This window comes from Diospyros lotus, chromosome 3 (assembly GCF_014633365.1).
Source record: "Diospyros lotus cultivar Yz01 chromosome 3, ASM1463336v1, whole genome shotgun sequence".
NCBI classification, from domain to species: domain Eukaryota; kingdom Viridiplantae; phylum Streptophyta; class Magnoliopsida; order Ericales; family Ebenaceae; genus Diospyros; species Diospyros lotus.
The window spans coordinates 20,155,442-20,173,997 of record NC_068340.1 but is presented as its reverse complement, the minus strand read 5'-3'; the positions used below and the strand labels follow the sequence as shown (position 1 = coordinate 20,173,997).

Genomic DNA, 18,556 nt, shown 5'->3' with positions numbered 1-18,556 from the left:
AAAAATCACTTTTTCTAACAAAAGGGCAAAAAAATAAAATAGAATGCTTTACATAGCATAGTCATTCCACTATTGACTTCATATAAAGGAAGATGCTTCTAAGAGTAAAATGCTATTTAAATATCTAAGTTTTCACATTTTAATTAATATTTTATACACTTTTAACATAAAATATAAAATATTAATACAAAATATTACTATAAGTGTAAATATATATATACATTCTTTGCTGAGACACTCTTTCATGATAAACTATGTTAATTACTCTTCTTAATTAAGATAAATTAAAGTTAAATAAAAGAATAATAATAAATAAAAAAAAAAAGAACTCATAACCGATGGGCTAAAACCCGTGGATGATAAGGTCAGTTGTCTTAACACAACAACAAAGAGATGAAACTAGTGGTTGTTATGAGGCCATTACATGCAAACAACATGAGCAGAGCAGAGCAGCAAACGGCATTTATGTGAACTCACGCCAAATGAAATCACACAACACCATGCAACAAAACTAAAAAGGATGTACATGTATGTAACAAACCTAAATACTTCCAACCATATTCCCCCTTCACCTGTGGCTCTGACCCCCACACCACCCACCCCCCAATGGGCTTCTGATATCAAAAGGGCTCTTAACTTGCTTCAAGGAAAGGGCCCCTGTTTGTTTGTTAGGCTGCAATCTTGCACACAACTGGATGATTCTCACTGAAAATACCGAACAAGTGAGCTAAAAGCAATCTGAAATAATGCTCCAGAGTGGGCAAAATCAAATACCATATCCAAGGAAAAGAAAAATAAAAATTTACCAGAGTTGCATAAACATTCTCATCACTGATCTTCATCAGACCCAGAGTGTGTCAAACGCCTGCGCCTCCTTGGGATCAGAGACCCATCTTCACCAGTATCGCTTAATACATTGACAAGGGATTCATCATCTTCATCATCTTGTAGACCCAGCAGATTTTCACCCCACAGGTATCTGCGCCTTGCAGAAGTTCCAGTTGAGCGGCGGTGTCTTGACCAAGCCCTAGACCTGCCGCCCCTTGGCTCAGAAACTGCATCCATCGAATCAATCATCTGAAACAAGAAAAATGAAGTCCACCACGGGCCATTCACTTCACTGGAAGCCCTATCCCTTTCAACTATTACCCTATCTCCATTCTCAATAACATAGTCCCCAAGCACAATAGCGCCTGGCATGGCTGCCCGGATAGAGCTGACAATGTCAGCATATTCTCTCTGGCGCTCAAGGCGACGCCAGGCCCGTTGTCTTGATGGGTCCACATCAGAAGGCCGGACTGTTGGGTGAACCCTCCTAGCATGTCGACGCAATTCCCTGTAGCTACCAAAGAATGAACATGATTCGTGGGAACAATTTCGAGGCTTCAGATCGAGATACTTTCTAGTTTCGTCCACAACCTTCCAGCCCATTACAGTTCCACGACATAAAGGGCATTTCAAGTCCAGCTTTATTTCAGATGAATTCTCTCCTCTGGAAGCTTCCAGATTAGTTCTTTCCCACAGGGTTTCAGAATCTCCTGCATAAGAAATCCCTTCTCCTTGCACTTCCAAATTCCTACCCAACTGCAGATCTGCAAGTGTGGGGTCAGCCCCACCCGATCCTCCAGTCAATTCAATAGATGGCACATTGTTGCTTTCATTAATAATGTCATTCCGATCAGGTTCTGTTGCGTCAGTTATTCTTAAAACCAAGTTTCTAGTAGAAGTTTCTTGTTGGCCCCTAAGTGAAGTGGGTAGAGGGAGGCTGCTCTTGTTATCTTCTCTGAGGATTTTGAATCGATCAAGGCAATTCGAATGCCTGTAACTTGTGTCACAGATGTAAGATCTACATCCCTTCTCATAGGAAGAGCACAGGAGCAGAACAGCATTGTGTGGGTGGTCCATGCAAATGGGGCACAAAGCCTCATCCCATTCTTTGTGGAGAGCTTTGATATCTGTCTCATTTGATTTGCTTCGTTTTCTACTAGCCATCTAATTGCACTGTAATGTGTCACTAAAAACATTGAAGGATTAAAACACCAACCATATAGCTCATGTAGAGCGCAAGCACACACAGAATGCTTCCACTTGAATGACTCACCAAGATTTCCCTCTTTCCCAACTTTCTATAAACAATTAGGCATACTTAATGTCATACCAGCCAACAGGCCTTAAACCGATAATGGATTCAAAACTCATGGTAATGAAATCTAGCATTTACTTGATTGGTTTGGGGGTGGATCCCAATTTCATCCGGAAGGTACAAAAATGCCTACAAGCTTATTCGCGAATCACAACCACATTGCCTAAAACATTTCAAATCTTATAACAATTATAAATCTTATAAAGGGGGAAAGAATCACTCATTATTCTTTTATAATTTGACATAAAATATCTTATGTAAAGACCCAAATAATTATAATATACATAATAATACAATCTAAAATCTATTCAGATTTAGATTGCTTCAATCCAAAAGATCAACTACTGTGGTCTCTAGTGGACTAATATATTTGTGTTTGAAATGTGAAAAGCTGTCTTTAACTGCAAGGCAGTATATTCAACAGCTTACTATATATATATATATATATATATTGTTTAAATGCCTAATATATATCAAATTGACCCAGACATTAAATTCAATTTTTGAGTTTTTTTTACAACTCAGTAATAAGCTACAACACATTGTAGTTACAGTCAAAAGTTTTGCACTTTACTAATTTATTTTGCAAGTGAAGGCCATAATTATCATTTTATTTCTTTTACTTCTCCATCCCTCCTTTCTATATTTCCTTCTTTATCATTTTATTATTTTTTTTATATTTCCTTCTTTCAAAATAAGAGGTGAGTAACAATTTTTATGTTATTTTTTCCTTTCTATTATGAACCTTTCCCTTCCTTACCTTACCTTGCTCCCAAACAAAGTATTAGGAACATAACCAACTTCAGCAATATTACAATTCTCAGAAGACAATTATCCCACACATCTCAAACAAAAACCTAGTAAAAATTGGTCCTAAAATAAAAGTTAACACATCCATCCATATTGCTCGATGCTTTTTCCAACATGGAATCAACTCCCTGACTACATGATATACGACCAAAAAGAAAAGAAAGCAATTTGTGACCAAACTGAAAAACCTGAAACACAGCAAAGCTTACTTTCAATAAATCAAATGTCATGTTTTATGCATTCCCTCTCATCTTTCATTCATGAGTAAGGAAAACAATGAGTTAAAATCCATTGAGATATAAATGGACCATCAGTATGGTGCTCAATCACTATACAAGAGCCCAATGGGAAGAGCATATAAATCCTGGAGATTAAAATGTCATGGAGTGGAAAAGAAATCTAAAAATAGTATGGAAAAAAAAGAAACCACGAATTGCTAAACTGAAGAGTGAAGACTAGTCATATGGAACAGAGACCACAATTAAGAGATGAAATGATATTGCATTGAAGGAAAATGAAAGCCAATCACACTTGTGCTTATATGGAAAGATAATAAATCTGCAATGGGTATAAAGCTTGAAGTTGGAAGCAGATCATCCACTCAAATGAATACTCAGAGAAGAATATTTCCGCACTGGGAGCTTCCAAACTTTATCACACTGATCAGATTTAACACATGAAAATTAAACTCGAAATAGAAATATACGATCCTATAAGTCTTGAATAAGTACAGCCTTGAATAAGAATTATTGGTTATATCTTGAGCCACAGTCACAATGAGTCCTAAAACCTGCAGTTATTCTGCAGACAAAAGTCATGTGCTTATATCTCAGCCTGGAAGTTAACAGCAAAAGGAAGCTAACAAAGTTTAGAGACAAATATCTCCCAGTTTAACATGATAGTGAATTCAAGGTTACTCTATGTAGATCAAACTGACTTAAGCAGCCCCAGGCAAACTCACTATGCATAAGAATAGGGCCTCGTATATCATTCCCCAATGGACACAACAAATATGGCCCATAGATATCCAAAAACATCCAGTAATCCTACCTCTCAAGAGGTTCAGGTCATCCCCATGTCAATAACTACAAACATCCAATAAAACAACTGTTTTGGACAGAACTCAAAATTAATTATGAAGAAAAACCAGTAATCCAGACTTCAAGGTGATTCTCTCTCCTGGTCTAAGTCTCGAGAAGAAACATACTGATTTTTGTTTTGATCGTGATAAAAGCAATACAGGGATGAACCTGATAATTTCTGGCATACTTCTTATTTGGAATGAATTTTTAAAACCCTTCCTGGATGGGTAAAGAAAGAAAACATAGCATCAACCCCAGACAAAAGAACAATCTATCCCCCTCCCCATAACCAATCCCCAACAAATCCCAACCCCATCCCTAACCCCAACCCCATAACCCATGTGGAACAACTAAATTCAACCCGTTTATTAACTCAATATGAACATATGTAGAAAGGTAGACATGTAGACCAGCATCCAAGAACAATTGAATCATTCATAGATCAACCAAATAGAAAGTAATCAATAAGAGATAGCAAAACCCTAGGAAATGTAAGATGTAAAGATGGGGAATTACAACAGTCATTTTTCTAAAGAAATTGAGTATGGTCACGCTTTGTTGCTACATCATTGATAGAAGGATTTGCTGAAATTGCAGATTCCCAGTTGAATTATAATCTTGTGCTCTTTGAAATTGGGTGAGATCTCTAGAGAATGATCGAAGAAATTGAGGAAAAGCTTGGGCAATTAACCATCATTATTTTCCTTTTACTTGTGTGTATATATACACACGTTAAGTAAATGAGAGCAAGCCATTGAAAGAAGAAAAAATATTAAAGTAATTTACATGAAAACCATACTGTTATTTAATATCTCTTAATGTAAACTTTGAAAGTTCAGACAGACCACTATTTTATGAATTTACATTTTTCTACCCTTATACCTGATTGGTATAATTTGACTTAAACAATACCAATAGATGCAATTGTAATGTAAAACCAGTAAAGTAAGGGATTGGATAATTTTGGTATAAATTTTTAAACATTACATGACATAAATTAATTTTATGGAAGTAAAAATCACAAGAAGCTGAGTCCAAGTCAGTTTACTTGATTTTGTTATTTTTTTAGATAAATACTCAATCGTCGTTGAATACTCCAAAATACCAACGGCTCTGAGCTGAGAGAATCAAAGAACCAGAGAAAGAGAGTGAGAGGGGAAGAAGAATGAATTATTTGTTGACAACATTTTCGAAAAAGAGAGGTCGATTCCATCATCAAAGACACCATTGACAAAGTTCTCATCCCTCGCTTTGGTCAATCCACCGACCACATTTGCCTCGACCCCGACAACATCGTGTGATGTGATCCCTCCCCCCTTTCTCTAGGGTTTCTCTTTCTCAGTGTATTGCTTTGTTCGGTTTTTTTTCCCCCTCGATGTCACCTTCAGATTCAGTTCCACTTCACAGGATTTTTCCTTATCCCTCCTTTTGGTTTCTAAGGTCTTATATTATATGCATACCTGATGCGAAAACCTAATGCAAATCACAAACTCACATGATTGAGAAACTCAAGGTTGTTTGTGTTCTGTAGTGATATTCAAATCATCAATCAACTAATCCAGTTTTTGTTGCCAGTAATCAAAGCAAGGTAAAACATGACATTTGATTTATTGAAAGTAAGCACAACTGTGTTTCAGATTTTCAAGTTTGGTTGCAAATTGCATTCTTTCTTTTTGGTCACATACCATGTAATCAGCAAGTTAATTCCATGTTGGAGAAAGCATCAAGCCCAGGGGGGATTGCCCCCTTCTTCAGTGTATGTAGATCCGCCTATGCCACAAAACTAGGTACTTGCCTATAGCTTACTTTCCGTTTACCCTACATGCTGTCAAGTGCTTCTGCTAAGGTCATTTGGTCAGAAGTAACTCAAATACCTAGTTTCTACCCTATCCTTTGGGAAGGTGTTTGATTGAAGAACAAATAAACCCTATTTTTCCTCATCTCTCTAATTCACAGGTTGTCAAACGTTTTTCATGAACAAACCCACCCCTTCCCTTTCTGCATAACCACCCCCAGATATATCTACAAATCTCTCATAAAAGATAAACATGTCACATCAAACTTTGCGTGTAATGACTGCATACTCAACACAAGAAAATAAGGATAACCACCTCCACCTGGCTTCCAAGAAATTAGTAACAGCATACCTCAACAACATCAATGAAGTCCTGTTTGCTCTGAAATGAGCCAATCCACTTCGTGTGATCTGAACTCCTGAGTGACAAATGAATGATACATCAGCATTGTAGATATGGTATAAAAACTAATAATAAAAGCAAACAAAGAAAAAACAACACAAATTCCACTCCCTTCAAAGTAAAAAACTAAAAATAAAATGATAGAATGTAATGCAGCTTTTTTTCATCTTTCAAATTATGTTGTCATGTCCCTAGGGTTCATGATAGGTTTAAGAGGTGATTAGGAATTGGGAAGTTAGATCGGAAGAGATGGGAGGAAGTTAGGGAGGACAAACAGGGAGGGAAAGAAAGAGAGAGATAAGAGAGAAATTGGAGGGAGATTGAGAGAATGCAAGAGAGGGAAATAAGAGATTTCAATTCGTCAATTCAAGCATGCCCACTCTTTTACAGCAATGGCTTATTTATAGCCTCTAGCCATCATCCACCCATGTGCAATACAACTATAAGCCTAACAAGTAATATATCCTTATTACAATATTGCCCTTATACTACTATTAGGGACATGACAATTCCCCCCACCTTGAAACATTTCTTGTCCTCAAGAAATGCCAAACTTCCACAGCTTCCCATATCCTTTTTCCTTCTCTTCCACAGCTTGGATGGAGAAGTTTTGAAAAAATTTTGTATGCATAACAGATTTGCAGAGGTTCTCATGTACTTTAATTCTTCATCACTTTTTGCAACAATATCTGCAAACGCCTTAAAATGCGACAATGTAGAAATGTCGAGTCTAGGAGTTGCTGCAACATTAATTTCTGTCATCACCCCATCCGTCATTGCAGTAGGCAAAAATCCCAATTGGCCATATGTAGCAATAATGCACAAAGCCACAATAGCTTTGTTCTCCATGGTCAAGCTTTTGACTGCTGCATCTATCTTCCTTAGCTTTCCTCTCGTTAAAGCCATTTGCCAAGATTCCTCACAACTTTGAATATGCTGCTCTATTCCTTCCAACATAAAAAACTGGTTTGCACCTTTGGAAATGACAGCAACATGGTGACACCATTTAAGATCTGCAAAACTTCCTCCTGCTAGTGTTGTCTTCACCCTCTCGTTAGCTAAGGAATCCTCAACATTATCCGAAACCATAGGCAATGGCATAGTATCCTTAGGAGCTCCACCATTAATTCCATTTCTAATAGAATTCTGATTCGGAAGACCATCCGATCCTTCAGGCTCTGCTAACGGATTGGCTTTAGCTTCCTTGGTCAGTTCCTCAAATGCTGCCACCATTTCCTCTCTTAGCCTTTCGGTAGTTGCATCTTGAGGTAGTAATTCTACTTTTAACTTCTCAACCAATGCAGCAGAATTCCCTTCAACACTGTGGTTTATCAACGTTGATTGAGCCAGTGTCTTATTTAGAACAACTGGACCAATTTTAGATTCTAAAGATTCAGAGATGTTTATCTCCAATTCCAGAAATCCCTTGTTGCCTCCTCCTTTTATTGCTCTCTGATTGACTGCATCAATCATTTCTTGTTTTGGGCTTCCGTGATTGTCATCTAGTCCATCTTTACCAAGAATTTCTTTTCCAAAGAAATCAATACCTGCTATCCCAACCACCAGATTGTTAAACTTCCCTCTATGTAATGTTGTTCATCGCCAAAACTACTCCCGACTTTGCAGTCATCCTTCTTGTCATTGCTGCCTAAATCCGAATATTTCTTCTTCTGCCCAGAATCCAAAGTAGGCAATGACTTGGCCTTCCACAAGCTTGACTTCTCCTTAGGCAACTTCATTTTAGGAAACTCCTGAAGCAGTGATGCTTCCTTTACCACACCCTCCTTATCATCTTTTTCTGCCTTAGACATTTTAACATTCCATTCTGGAACAACATTTTTGTCCCCCTGCCTTGGACATTGAGATTTGTCCACGGGGTTTCGATTCCAGGGGTGAGTGAGAGAAGGATTCCCCACTGAATTAGGTTCTACTCTAGTTCTTCGAGGACAATAAAGAGTAGTTGTAGGATCTAGTAGCGTCTCCATAATAATCGAATCAGAATATTCTCTAGAAGGCAAACAAGTAGGTAATCTAACCTGATTCCGTCTGGCGAACATTATCATGCACTGGTCCCTCATCCAATTTTTGAACTCATCAATAATTTCACGCCTGTGATTGATCTCTTGCAATAGATCGGCAACACTATTCAACTTCTTTTCCAATGCTGATTCTACAGATCCAGTACTGTTTTGCCTCTTTGTCATCTTTGCCAACACTCCTGCCATTGAGATTCCTTGTGCTTCATCCCGATATCATTTGCCATCAGAGTTTAGATAGCCGGTGGATAATCGATCGCCTCGAGGATTGATAGTTGAGAACAACTTCTGTTGGAATTAGTGCCTGAATTTAGTTTCCTCCACCTGCAGCTCGCACCACCTCCTGGCTCGCTTGTTGCCAAAGCTTCCTATTCTTGTCTCAAATGCCTTCCGACTTGGAAATTAGCAGCCTCGGGTGTCAAAACTCACAACAACCAAGCCGTAGGAATCCGTCTCTCCGAACAGAATTCGCCTATAGCTTATGCAGCGATGAAAGGAAGAATCAACAGCCTGAGATTTGTTGCAATGGCCGCCACCAATCAAGACTTACGACGGCCACAACCCACACCCAATCACTGTCCAATGGCCGAAGGACCCTGGCTCGGCTTCAGAATTTAAGCGTCTCTATCTGGATAGCCACTGTAGCAACCTCGGGCAACCGATTCGCCAAGAATCAACTTCTTGTGATTCCCTCGATCCTTAAAAATGGCGTGCAACAACCTAACTCGCCTCCGACTCTAATTCTAGGAGAATCGCACACCTAATCACCGACCGCAATTGACAACGGCCGCAACACCCCTTCCTCGTCTGACTCACATGCACGCCTTCCTTCCCGTTGTCTACTCACGATTGAAGTGAATTCAATATTGCCAGCGTAGTTGTCTTCCAATTTCGAACAGTATTTACTAGAATTTCGTTTGAAATTGCCTTACAGCAATTGCCCTTTCACATGCAACGAACTAGCTCTGGACTCACGACTAAGATCGCTTGGTCCAGTTTTACCTTCGAAATCACGATAGCCTAGGATTGGTCAACTCTGCTTCAATTCTCCTGAAATTCAGTACCTCAGGCCTGCAATCGAATTGCCGACCAGAGCCTACAGTCGCGGCTTCTTCTCAAACTTACTGTCAGGGGTTATCGGAATCACCGCTGCTTCCAAATTTCTTAGTAGCCTTCAAATTCTGAGAGTCAATCCTCCTTGCATCAAAATCAAATTATGAGTCATTGTGTGGGACGGCAGGTCACACAACAACCACGTTTTTCGTCGGAAATTAATCAACAAGAAAATCGCCGAGGAACGGTGCCCTGATACCAATTGTCATGTCCCTAGGGTTCATGACAGGTTTAAGAGGTGATTAGGAGTTGGGAAGTTAGATTGGAAGAGATGGGAGGAAGTTAGGGAGAACAAACATGGAGGGAAAGAAAGAGATAAGAGAGAAATTGGAGGGAGATTGAGAGAATGAAAGAGAGGGAAATAAGAGATTTCAATTCGTCAATCAAGCATGCCCACTCTTTTATAGCAATGGCTTATTTATAGCCTCCATCCATCATCCGCCCATGTGCCATACAACTATAAGCCTAACAAGTAATATATCCTTATTACAATATTGCCCTTATACTACTATTAGGGACATGACGTGTTAGAAGTGACAAGAATATATAAGCAAAGCAGTCTCCTTTATGGACAGATATCAATTGTACAATTTTTATAAAGAAGAATACGGCAAAGGTATACTTCTCAAAAACCTCTCTTCTATTCGTATGCTTCTTGCATAGACAAAGGGAAGAAGAGCAGCAGAGAATGATCATAAAAAACACATATCTCAAAAGGCTGTTGCTACCTTGTATATAAAATTTTAGAACCATTACAAGGCTTTCCAAAAGGGTATTTCCTCTTTTATGGTGGAAAGCAAGACAAGAAAAGATTGTAATATCAGTGCACATGTGTATTATCTATTAAGTCTTTTGTCTGGTCAACAGAGAAAACCAAACCATATTTAACAAAGCCACTCGCATAGACAAATGTTAACTGCTGAATTCATCTACTTCCAGACTACTACTTGATTATTGAAAAGAAAACTATCAAATAAAAGCATAAAGTAACCATGCAACAGAATAATTCAAAGAAGCACTGGATTATAAGAAAAGATTGTACACGGAATCCATCTTCATGTGATGAGCATTGAAAAAGAAAACCACGGATGGTATCAAGGTGATGTCTTAAGTACTTGATATAGAATTGAATATCCTCTAAATCAATATCTACCGAAGCTATTGTAGCAAACTTGGATACTGTCAAGCCCTTGAATTAGGGCTGACCGATTTCAGTAATTGGGAGAACGAGATAGAGGGAGAGATAGACAGAGAGGGAAAGATAGAAAAAGAGAAAGTTAGCAAAAGTGAGAGAGAACAGGGAGAGGGGGAGAACAAGAGGAAGGAAAGGATGATCCGTATTATTCATTGCCTCCTTTCCATCTTGCCAAGGGTCTCTATTATAGAGCCTCTAACTGTTATCAATCCTCTAACTGACAGCCATTTTAGCTATTGTACAAGTTAGTTATTCCCTTTTCCCACGTAGCCTCTTAAACCCTTTCTGTTAGCCCTCCTAACAGCTTATACCAAACTAATTTTCCCCAATTACAAACATACCCCAAGGGTCGTGACAATCCCCACCCCTTCAAAGAATTCATGTCCTCAAGAATTCACCACAACAACTACAATTCAACCAATTCCTGCATTCAATACTTGCTGCTTCCATCTCTCTTTCTTATTCTCATGGTTCTCCCCTTTTAAGTAGTAGAAGTGTAGCCAAGTTCACAGCCTCTAGCTCCCTTCCTTCAAACCTATTAGTCTATATAAAATGCAGCTGTGATCTTTTCCCAATGATCACCTTGCACTCACCTACTTCCTCATGGAAAACATCCTCTACTTCTCCTGCTCCTTCCCTATCAAAACCCTCCATATTCATCAGTTGTCTGTACATTGATGGTCGAGTCTATATTTGTCTTCACACCTAAAGCATAACCCTAGTTGTCTCCTTTGCTCCAGCAGATTCCCCTTAGTGCCATTATTATTGGAAGGTGCTTTGGCGGCCTCTTGATTAGGCCATGTAAGCAAAGGCCTAGAGTTACCACTCTCATACTACCCCGCCAATAGACTCGGCTCTTAGGGAACTTCATCTTCTTAAAAATAGCCTCTAGGGTCATTTTTTGCGGCCTCGCTTTTTCTGCAGTTTGTCTCACCAATGTGGGTGTCATCATCTTTACCATGGGTCATAGCTCCTCCTTCAACCCACTCACAAAAATTGATACCACATACTATTCGGTAAGTCTGGGCTAAGCTGTACATACCAATGATCTCAAATCTTCGAAATGGGCAAGGTACTCCATTAAAGTACCTTCTTACTTTAGCTTACTAAATTCTTCAATAACATCTGTCATCTTCTTCTCTCCGAAGCATTCACAGAGGCCATCTAAGAAAGCTCTCCAACCCCCTTGCAGCCCTCTGTCTCGGACCCATCCCTGATACCAAGAATCTGCTACTTCGTTCAAATATGATGTCACAAGAGTCACTTTTTGATCCTCGGGAGTTCGGTAGAGTTGAAAGAATCATTCGCACTGCCTTAGCCACCACCTTGGGCTCTTTCCCTCGAACAAGGGTATCTCCAGCTTTGGCATGGGTGCATGGCTGTGCACCACCAGTTGCACACTCCTTCCTAGATTTTCTTGAACTAACTGCTACTTCACCTCCTCTAGAACTCCTTCCAGCTTGATCGATTGCCCTGATGCGGCAAGATCGACTCTGACGCCTGCCTTGGCGACAAATTCGGTGGCAACCAAAACTGGGGCAAAGAGGCCAACATATTTAACATATTGTTGATCCCCTGCCCTTGTTGTTCCACAGTTTCTTGACACCTCTGGACTGATTCTTGGCATCTTTCGACTATTTCTTGTTGCTTTTCCGATGCCGCTTGCATGACTTCCTTCCACTCGGCCAATTCTTCCCTCGTTTGGCGCATGGCCTCTTGGGTATGATTCATGCCAAACTCCATGGTTTCCAACCTCACCTCCAGTTGCCTCGGACGTGTTCCTTCAACCATCACTTCTTACCCCTCAATCGCACTGGGCCCCGAGATTGTTCCTTCCGCTACTGTTGCTGCTTCCCACCACTGAACCAACCTGCTCTGATACCACTTTGTCAAGCCCTTGAATTAGGGCTGATTGATTTCAGTAATTGCAAGAACAAGAGAGAGTGAGAGATAGACAGAGAGGGAAATATAGAAAAAGAGAAAGTTAGCAAAAGTGAGAGAGAGAGAGAGAGAGAGAGAGAGAGAGAGAACAGGGAGACAGGGAGAATGAGAGGAAGGCAAGGATAATCCGTATTATTCATTGCCTCCTTTCCATCTTGCCAAGGGTCTCTACTATAGAGCCTCTAGCTGTTATCAATCCTCTAACTAACCTAACAACCTAGCTGTTATACAAGTTAGTTATTCTCTTTTCCCGCCTAACCTCTTAAACCTTTTCTATTACCCCTTCTAAGAGCTTATACCTAACTAATTTTCCCCAATTACAAACATACCCTCAGGGTCGTGACAAATACCTCCCTCACTAATTTAGAAAGTTGTTGTCAACAAAAGAGATAGACAGAACAAAGCAATCAAGATAATTAGTTGCACCATGGATGAACTTCCAAATTAAGTACAGGATAAAGAGAAAACTACTTTTAGTGAAATAAACAAATGAAATTTGATTATTCCCAAAAACAGACCATCCAAATATCTCTATAGTGCAAAACAATCTAGAAACTTGTCATTGATCAAATCATAGATCTCATAGTGAAGAAAACGAAAACCTTGCTGGGTGATTTAAAGCAACACTCAAACCACTTAATACATCTTTAATTATACCTTGCTTTGATTATCAGGAACAAAAATTGGATTGCTTGATGATTTGGATATCACTACGGAACAAAAACAACCTTGAGTTTCTCAATCACGTGAGTTTTGTGATTTGCATTAAGTTTTCGCATCAAGTATGCCTATTAGTCCTCAAAAACCAAAGGGACAAGGAAAAATCCTATGAAGCGGAATCGAATCTGAAGGTGACTAGTGACATCATAGGAAAAAAAAAAACGAACAAAACAATACATCGAGAAAGAGAAACCCTAGAAAATAGGGAAAGGGATCATACGACATTGTCGAGGTGGAGGCAAACGCGGTCAATGGATTAACCAAAGCAAAGGATGAGAACAATGTCAATGGTGTAGAGAGAAAGAAAGGAAGAGATAGCAAGGGAGAGCAGACGAGAATAGAGGGAAGGAAAGAAATCTGAAGTTGATTGATAATCTCGTTGATGGACCCAAAGGTCTACGAAGGATATATAGGCCTCTGCATACTCAAGGATTCCTTCCCTAAACAGTTATAACAACCTATTTTGTCCTATTCACGCCCTTTACACCTGGGCTACTTTTGGAATATTCTTTCTAACAACTGATACAGCTGGAAATTAAAACAAATAACAGAATCTAAAGAAAGTAATAACAGAATGCAATGAAAGGAAATTAGGAGGAGTATCGCCGTGTGTGACATCTTTCAGAGTGATGGAAAGTTGGGAAACTTTTCTTGCTAGGGTTGTTGATTCATGTCACCTTAATTTTGAAGCTGCCCCTATTTGATCAAATAAACTCATTCAGAATGATTACAAACTAAATTATTGTTGTTTCCTTAATTTGAAAGTGAAATTTGTCTGGTGGCAATTAAGGGGATGTGTCCACTCTCATTTCAACCCAATAGATGCTTAACATTTAGCAGAGCTGACTTTGTTATTCATCCCAACCCACCAACTGTTATGCTTTCAATGACTCTCTCATCTCTCTATCTTCATCATTCCTCTTAATTGTACTGATTCAAGTTGTTAGGCTGGAAATCAATTGAAGTGTGATCTTGGTTGATGTGTTGATTAAATGATATTGGACTTGGTTGATGAAGTGGAGGAACTTTTATAAATTGTATTATTTTCAATTATTTTATTTTTTTTAAATTTATTATTTGTTTTTAATTAATGAGTCATAGTTTATGGATGATAGAACTCATGTTTATATTTGTTTTGTATGCATTACGAAATTTATGTTTATTTTTAGATTTAATAACTATTTTTTATAATTTTGTATATTAAAAATTATATCTATAAAAAAAATCCTATATTTTTTTATTCACACGTTTCCACTGCGTTTCCGTTTCCTATGTTTTTAAAAAATAATATTTTTCCATTTCCATTTCGTATCGCATCCGTTTCCCGTTTCCCGTTTCCATTTTCATGCAACCTAGACTACAAATGAGGCATCTAACAAGGAAATGACAAAAAAGCAAGACAATGGATCAAATTGTTTAGACCTTAATAACCAAAATGAATGAAAATCAATGAAAAGATGTCCACGGAATATCCAATACTGGCTGAATCCAGTGAATACAAACTAGACTCTAGCCTTCTTGCAAGCAAATAGCATCTAAGTCTATCAATTTTAAAAGGCAGATAATAAATCTAATTATCCTGTAAATTTGGATACAGTACATAAACTTTTAGAAAGGAAGCAAATACAATCCCTCAACATATGCTTCATTAATAAACAACTAACATGACTCAATATTTGTAACGACTCGTCGTTGAGACTCAGGTATGATTTTGCATGCCTTGGTGCTAATTTGATCTTGTTATGATTAATGGTTAGAGTATGGTCGTGTTGGATAATGATTAAGCGTGTAAGCTAAGTGATTAAGCTAGATTTTGGGGTTGTGTCTGAATGTATGTGAGAATTGTAGCATAGATATCCGAACATAGGCTAGGGTATTCGAATGAGGACCTAGGCATTCGGATGTGTGAGTTTTGGGCCTTATTCGGATGGCATATGAGGTATTCGAATGTGCCTCGTGGCTCTTGTGTCTTACATTCGGATGGCATATGAGATATCCAGATGTGCCTTTAGCTTTGAGTTTTGTATTCAAATGAAAGGCTGGCATATTCAAATGTCTTCTTTGAGTTTTTGTGAGTGACATCCGGATGTGGGGTGAGACATCCGGATATGGCTTAAGGAATTCGGATATGAGCAAAGGCATTCGGATGCCCCATGTTTTAGGAATTCGATTTCCCCTTGCAGCCCGATTTCGACCATAATGCAGCGCGAATCTCTCAAAACTCAAAACATGAAAGTTGTAGATCATTCTCTTGTCGTTTCATAACATCTTGAATCATCTCAATCGAAGCTCGGACAAGAGAGTTATGCCCAGAATACGAAGATATGTTGAATCTGTCCAAAATCTCCATTTTTCATTTAATGCCTCATGCATTCGAATGGGATAAGGCACATTCAGATATGCCTTTTTGCTTGATGTCTCTAGCATTCGGATGGTTTGTTTCACATCCAAATGAGACTCTTCACATTCAGATATCCCCTTAGCACATCCGAATATCACTCACATACCCTTTGCTCAATTGTGTTTCTTGCATCTGAATGTTCCTTACCATATCCGGATGGCTCTCACAATCATCAAGCCATTATATCCTGATGTTTTCTTATTGTATTCGGATGTCCTCCACTATCATCAATTCGCATGCCATTTTCTCGACTCCGAATTCGAATATTCAGGGGACATGTCAGGAACTTTTTCTCCATTCTTGCCACTTGTTTTCCTCCACTTCCCTTTGCTCCATATATATATATATATATATATATCAAGGAAGAGTCGGGAGAAGGGGAATATTTACAAAGAGTTGGTCGAGAGCAATGAGAAGAAAGAAGAAGAAGAGAAAGAAGAAGAAGAAAGGGTTGGGCTTGGCTTCTGGAGTCGGTTTTATTCTCATTTCAGGCAAGTTCTTTCTCCTCTTCTCCTCCTAGTACAAGTTCTTCCCTTTCTCCTTCCACATGTGAGCTTCTGCTCCCTCTGTTCTTGTTAATCTTCAGTCAATTTGATTATTTTTAGGAGCCGAGTTTTGGGCATTTTGCATGTTGGTATTTTCTGGTTGGAGTGGCTCGGTTGGGTTTTATTCTAGTAGCCACGAAGAGTTAGTGTCCCTCTCTAATTTCTTATGGAATGAAGATAGGTTACCGTGTGGATAGTGGATATGGTTTTTGTGGCCTCCCATACTATGTTATTTTATATGCTTGCAGGGAGGTTGATATTGTGGCCGAGAGAACAATGCATGTGCTTATGTGATTTTCCATATTTTGTCATCCCAAATGCATGCAAGGGTTCGAGATTATACATTTGGGGGTTACATGTGACTTGTGTGCTTAGACACGGGCATGCTAGGTTGATTTAATACCTAGGCTAACACAAGCATTCAGCATGTAATTTCCTATATGGGCGAGGCTTGGCATGATACATGGCTTATGGGGGCTTTGTATCACGTTATGGCCTACTACGCCACCACCCTTATTTGTTATACATTTGTATGGTTCTTGATGCCAGTTCTAGTATTACAGTTGTATGATGTTGAGTAATCCAAATTGAGTTTATGTTCATGGACGTTTTAGCGTGCCGAGCGAGTTTCAACTCAAGTTATGGGTGTTGGTCGCTCCCACTCGAGCGAGCTTCAGCTCAAGTTACAAGTACAGCTTGCCTTAAGGGTAGTAGCAGGTTTGTGTTATGGACTTGGATGCTAATGCATTTTATTTGAGCCCCAAGATCCGGTATGTGCATATCTTTGTTATGCGGTTGGTACCTATTATTTCATATATGATTGGTTGTTATGCTTTGCATGAGTTTTGCACTTGGTTGCGAGTAATCTTTAACTCCCTTACTCTTGTCATCCTTTCTTTCTTATATGCTTGTTGAGTCTTGTGACTCGCTCTTGTTTCTCTTCATTCCAAGTAAAGACAAAGGCAAAGGCAACGTTGGGGATGAGTCTAGTGGTGCTAGGCCTACCTAGGCAGACGGTGTACAGAACAGTTTGTATTGATCTTACCATGGGGGCAAAGTTATATGACAGGATTATTGTTTCTTTTGAGTTGTTTTTTAGTTGGCTTGTATGTATATAAACCCTATAGCCCTGTGGGCTAGTTGGGTTTTGCTATGCATGCTTAGGTTGTGGTTATGTTTCCGTTGTCAGATTCATTATTAGGTATATGTGAACCAGGTGTGCATACATGACAGGTCTGTCCTTCCCTTTGGTTTCTTTATTTTTTTCCTTCTTCGGGGCCACCCACCAGGTTCTTCCGCTTGGCTGGGGGATCCGGGTGGGGGTCCTACAATATTACCGTTCAAATCCATACAAAATGAAAGAGAAACCAAATATCCCGTCAAAGATCCGGACGGAAAAAGAAGACACCGAGAGAAACAAAATGTAATCTCTCCGTACATGCTTGATTAACAACAAATCTCAGCAATTGGGATGAGATCTGAACCAAATCCAAGAAAACCCAACTAAACCCCCCACAATCGGTGAAGATTAAGAACAAACCAAACCGGATCGATCTCAACACCGACTAAGACCCGACCGACATTTACCGGCCCGATCGAAATCGGAACCAAGCTAATTAACGACATAATTAAAAGACGGCACTCTGAAACCGCAAGAAATCGAGGCGCTGAACTTACCAGACTGCGAGATCTGTGAGACGACGGCGACTCCTCCTGAAACGGACGCGAAACGTTCGTCGAGAGATTCAAAGGCGCAAAGCAATCCGAATCAGAAGGCTGAAACGGCTAGAGAATTGGATCGGAGTGGTGGTCCTCTGCAAGCTCTCACCCAAGCCAAGCAAACCCTTTCTCCCTCGCCTCTATTACCTCAATGTGTGCCCTCGATGTATCGTATATATGTTTGTCGTCCTTCTGCGAAAGTTTTTCTTAACTCTGGTTAACGAACCCTGGTTAAGAGCAAATTCTGGCTGGCCCTTCTCCCTACAATATGCACGGGTGATCCGAGACGGTAATTCCATATTTTTAAAATATTTTTTTATTTTTGAAACTTTAAAAATATTCAAAAACGTTTTTTGGTTTCTTCCTATAATTTAAAAAACGTTTCTAAATCGTTTCATAATAAACTCAAAATATTAGAAATACGTTTTCCCAGGCATGAATGCTGGTTAAAGATGGAAAAAATTACATATATTAATTCTCGTGAGGCTTGAGCTGCCCCAGTTCTTCGTTATTAAGAGTTAGTGATATCAATTGAAGCTAAGAGTTAGTTATATGGATCTATAGATATGAGAGACCACTAAGAGTTATCGAGACACACAATTAAGAGTTAGCGAGGTATACTGTTAAGAGTTAACGGAAGCCTTGTTTCCATT

General features: G+C 39.2%; 1 protein-coding gene across 4 annotated transcripts; it reads right to left on the bottom strand.

Moving 5' to 3' along the window:
- Positions 1-341: 341 nt before the first annotated feature.
- Positions 342-18,061, bottom strand: LOC127796752 (uncharacterized). Of its 4 annotated transcripts, none has more exons than XM_052329114.1 (3): positions 17,862-18,061; positions 807-6,249; positions 342-705 (listed from the first exon to the last, which is right to left on the bottom strand). In XM_052329114.1, exon 2 carries the CDS (start codon positions 1,990-1,992, stop codon positions 829-831), a length of 1,164 nt encoding a protein of 387 aa, XP_052185074.1. In that variant the 5' UTR covers positions 1,993-6,249; positions 17,862-18,061; the 3' UTR covers positions 342-705; positions 807-828. The 4 variants fall into 4 exon arrangements, with proteins under 4 accessions (XP_052185074.1, XP_052185075.1, XP_052185076.1 ...); XM_052329115.1 differs by having other exon boundaries at positions 342-2,014; positions 6,183-6,249; XM_052329116.1 differs by having other exon boundaries at positions 342-2,001; positions 6,183-6,249.
- Between the last annotated feature and the right edge of the window lie 495 nt (positions 18,062-18,556).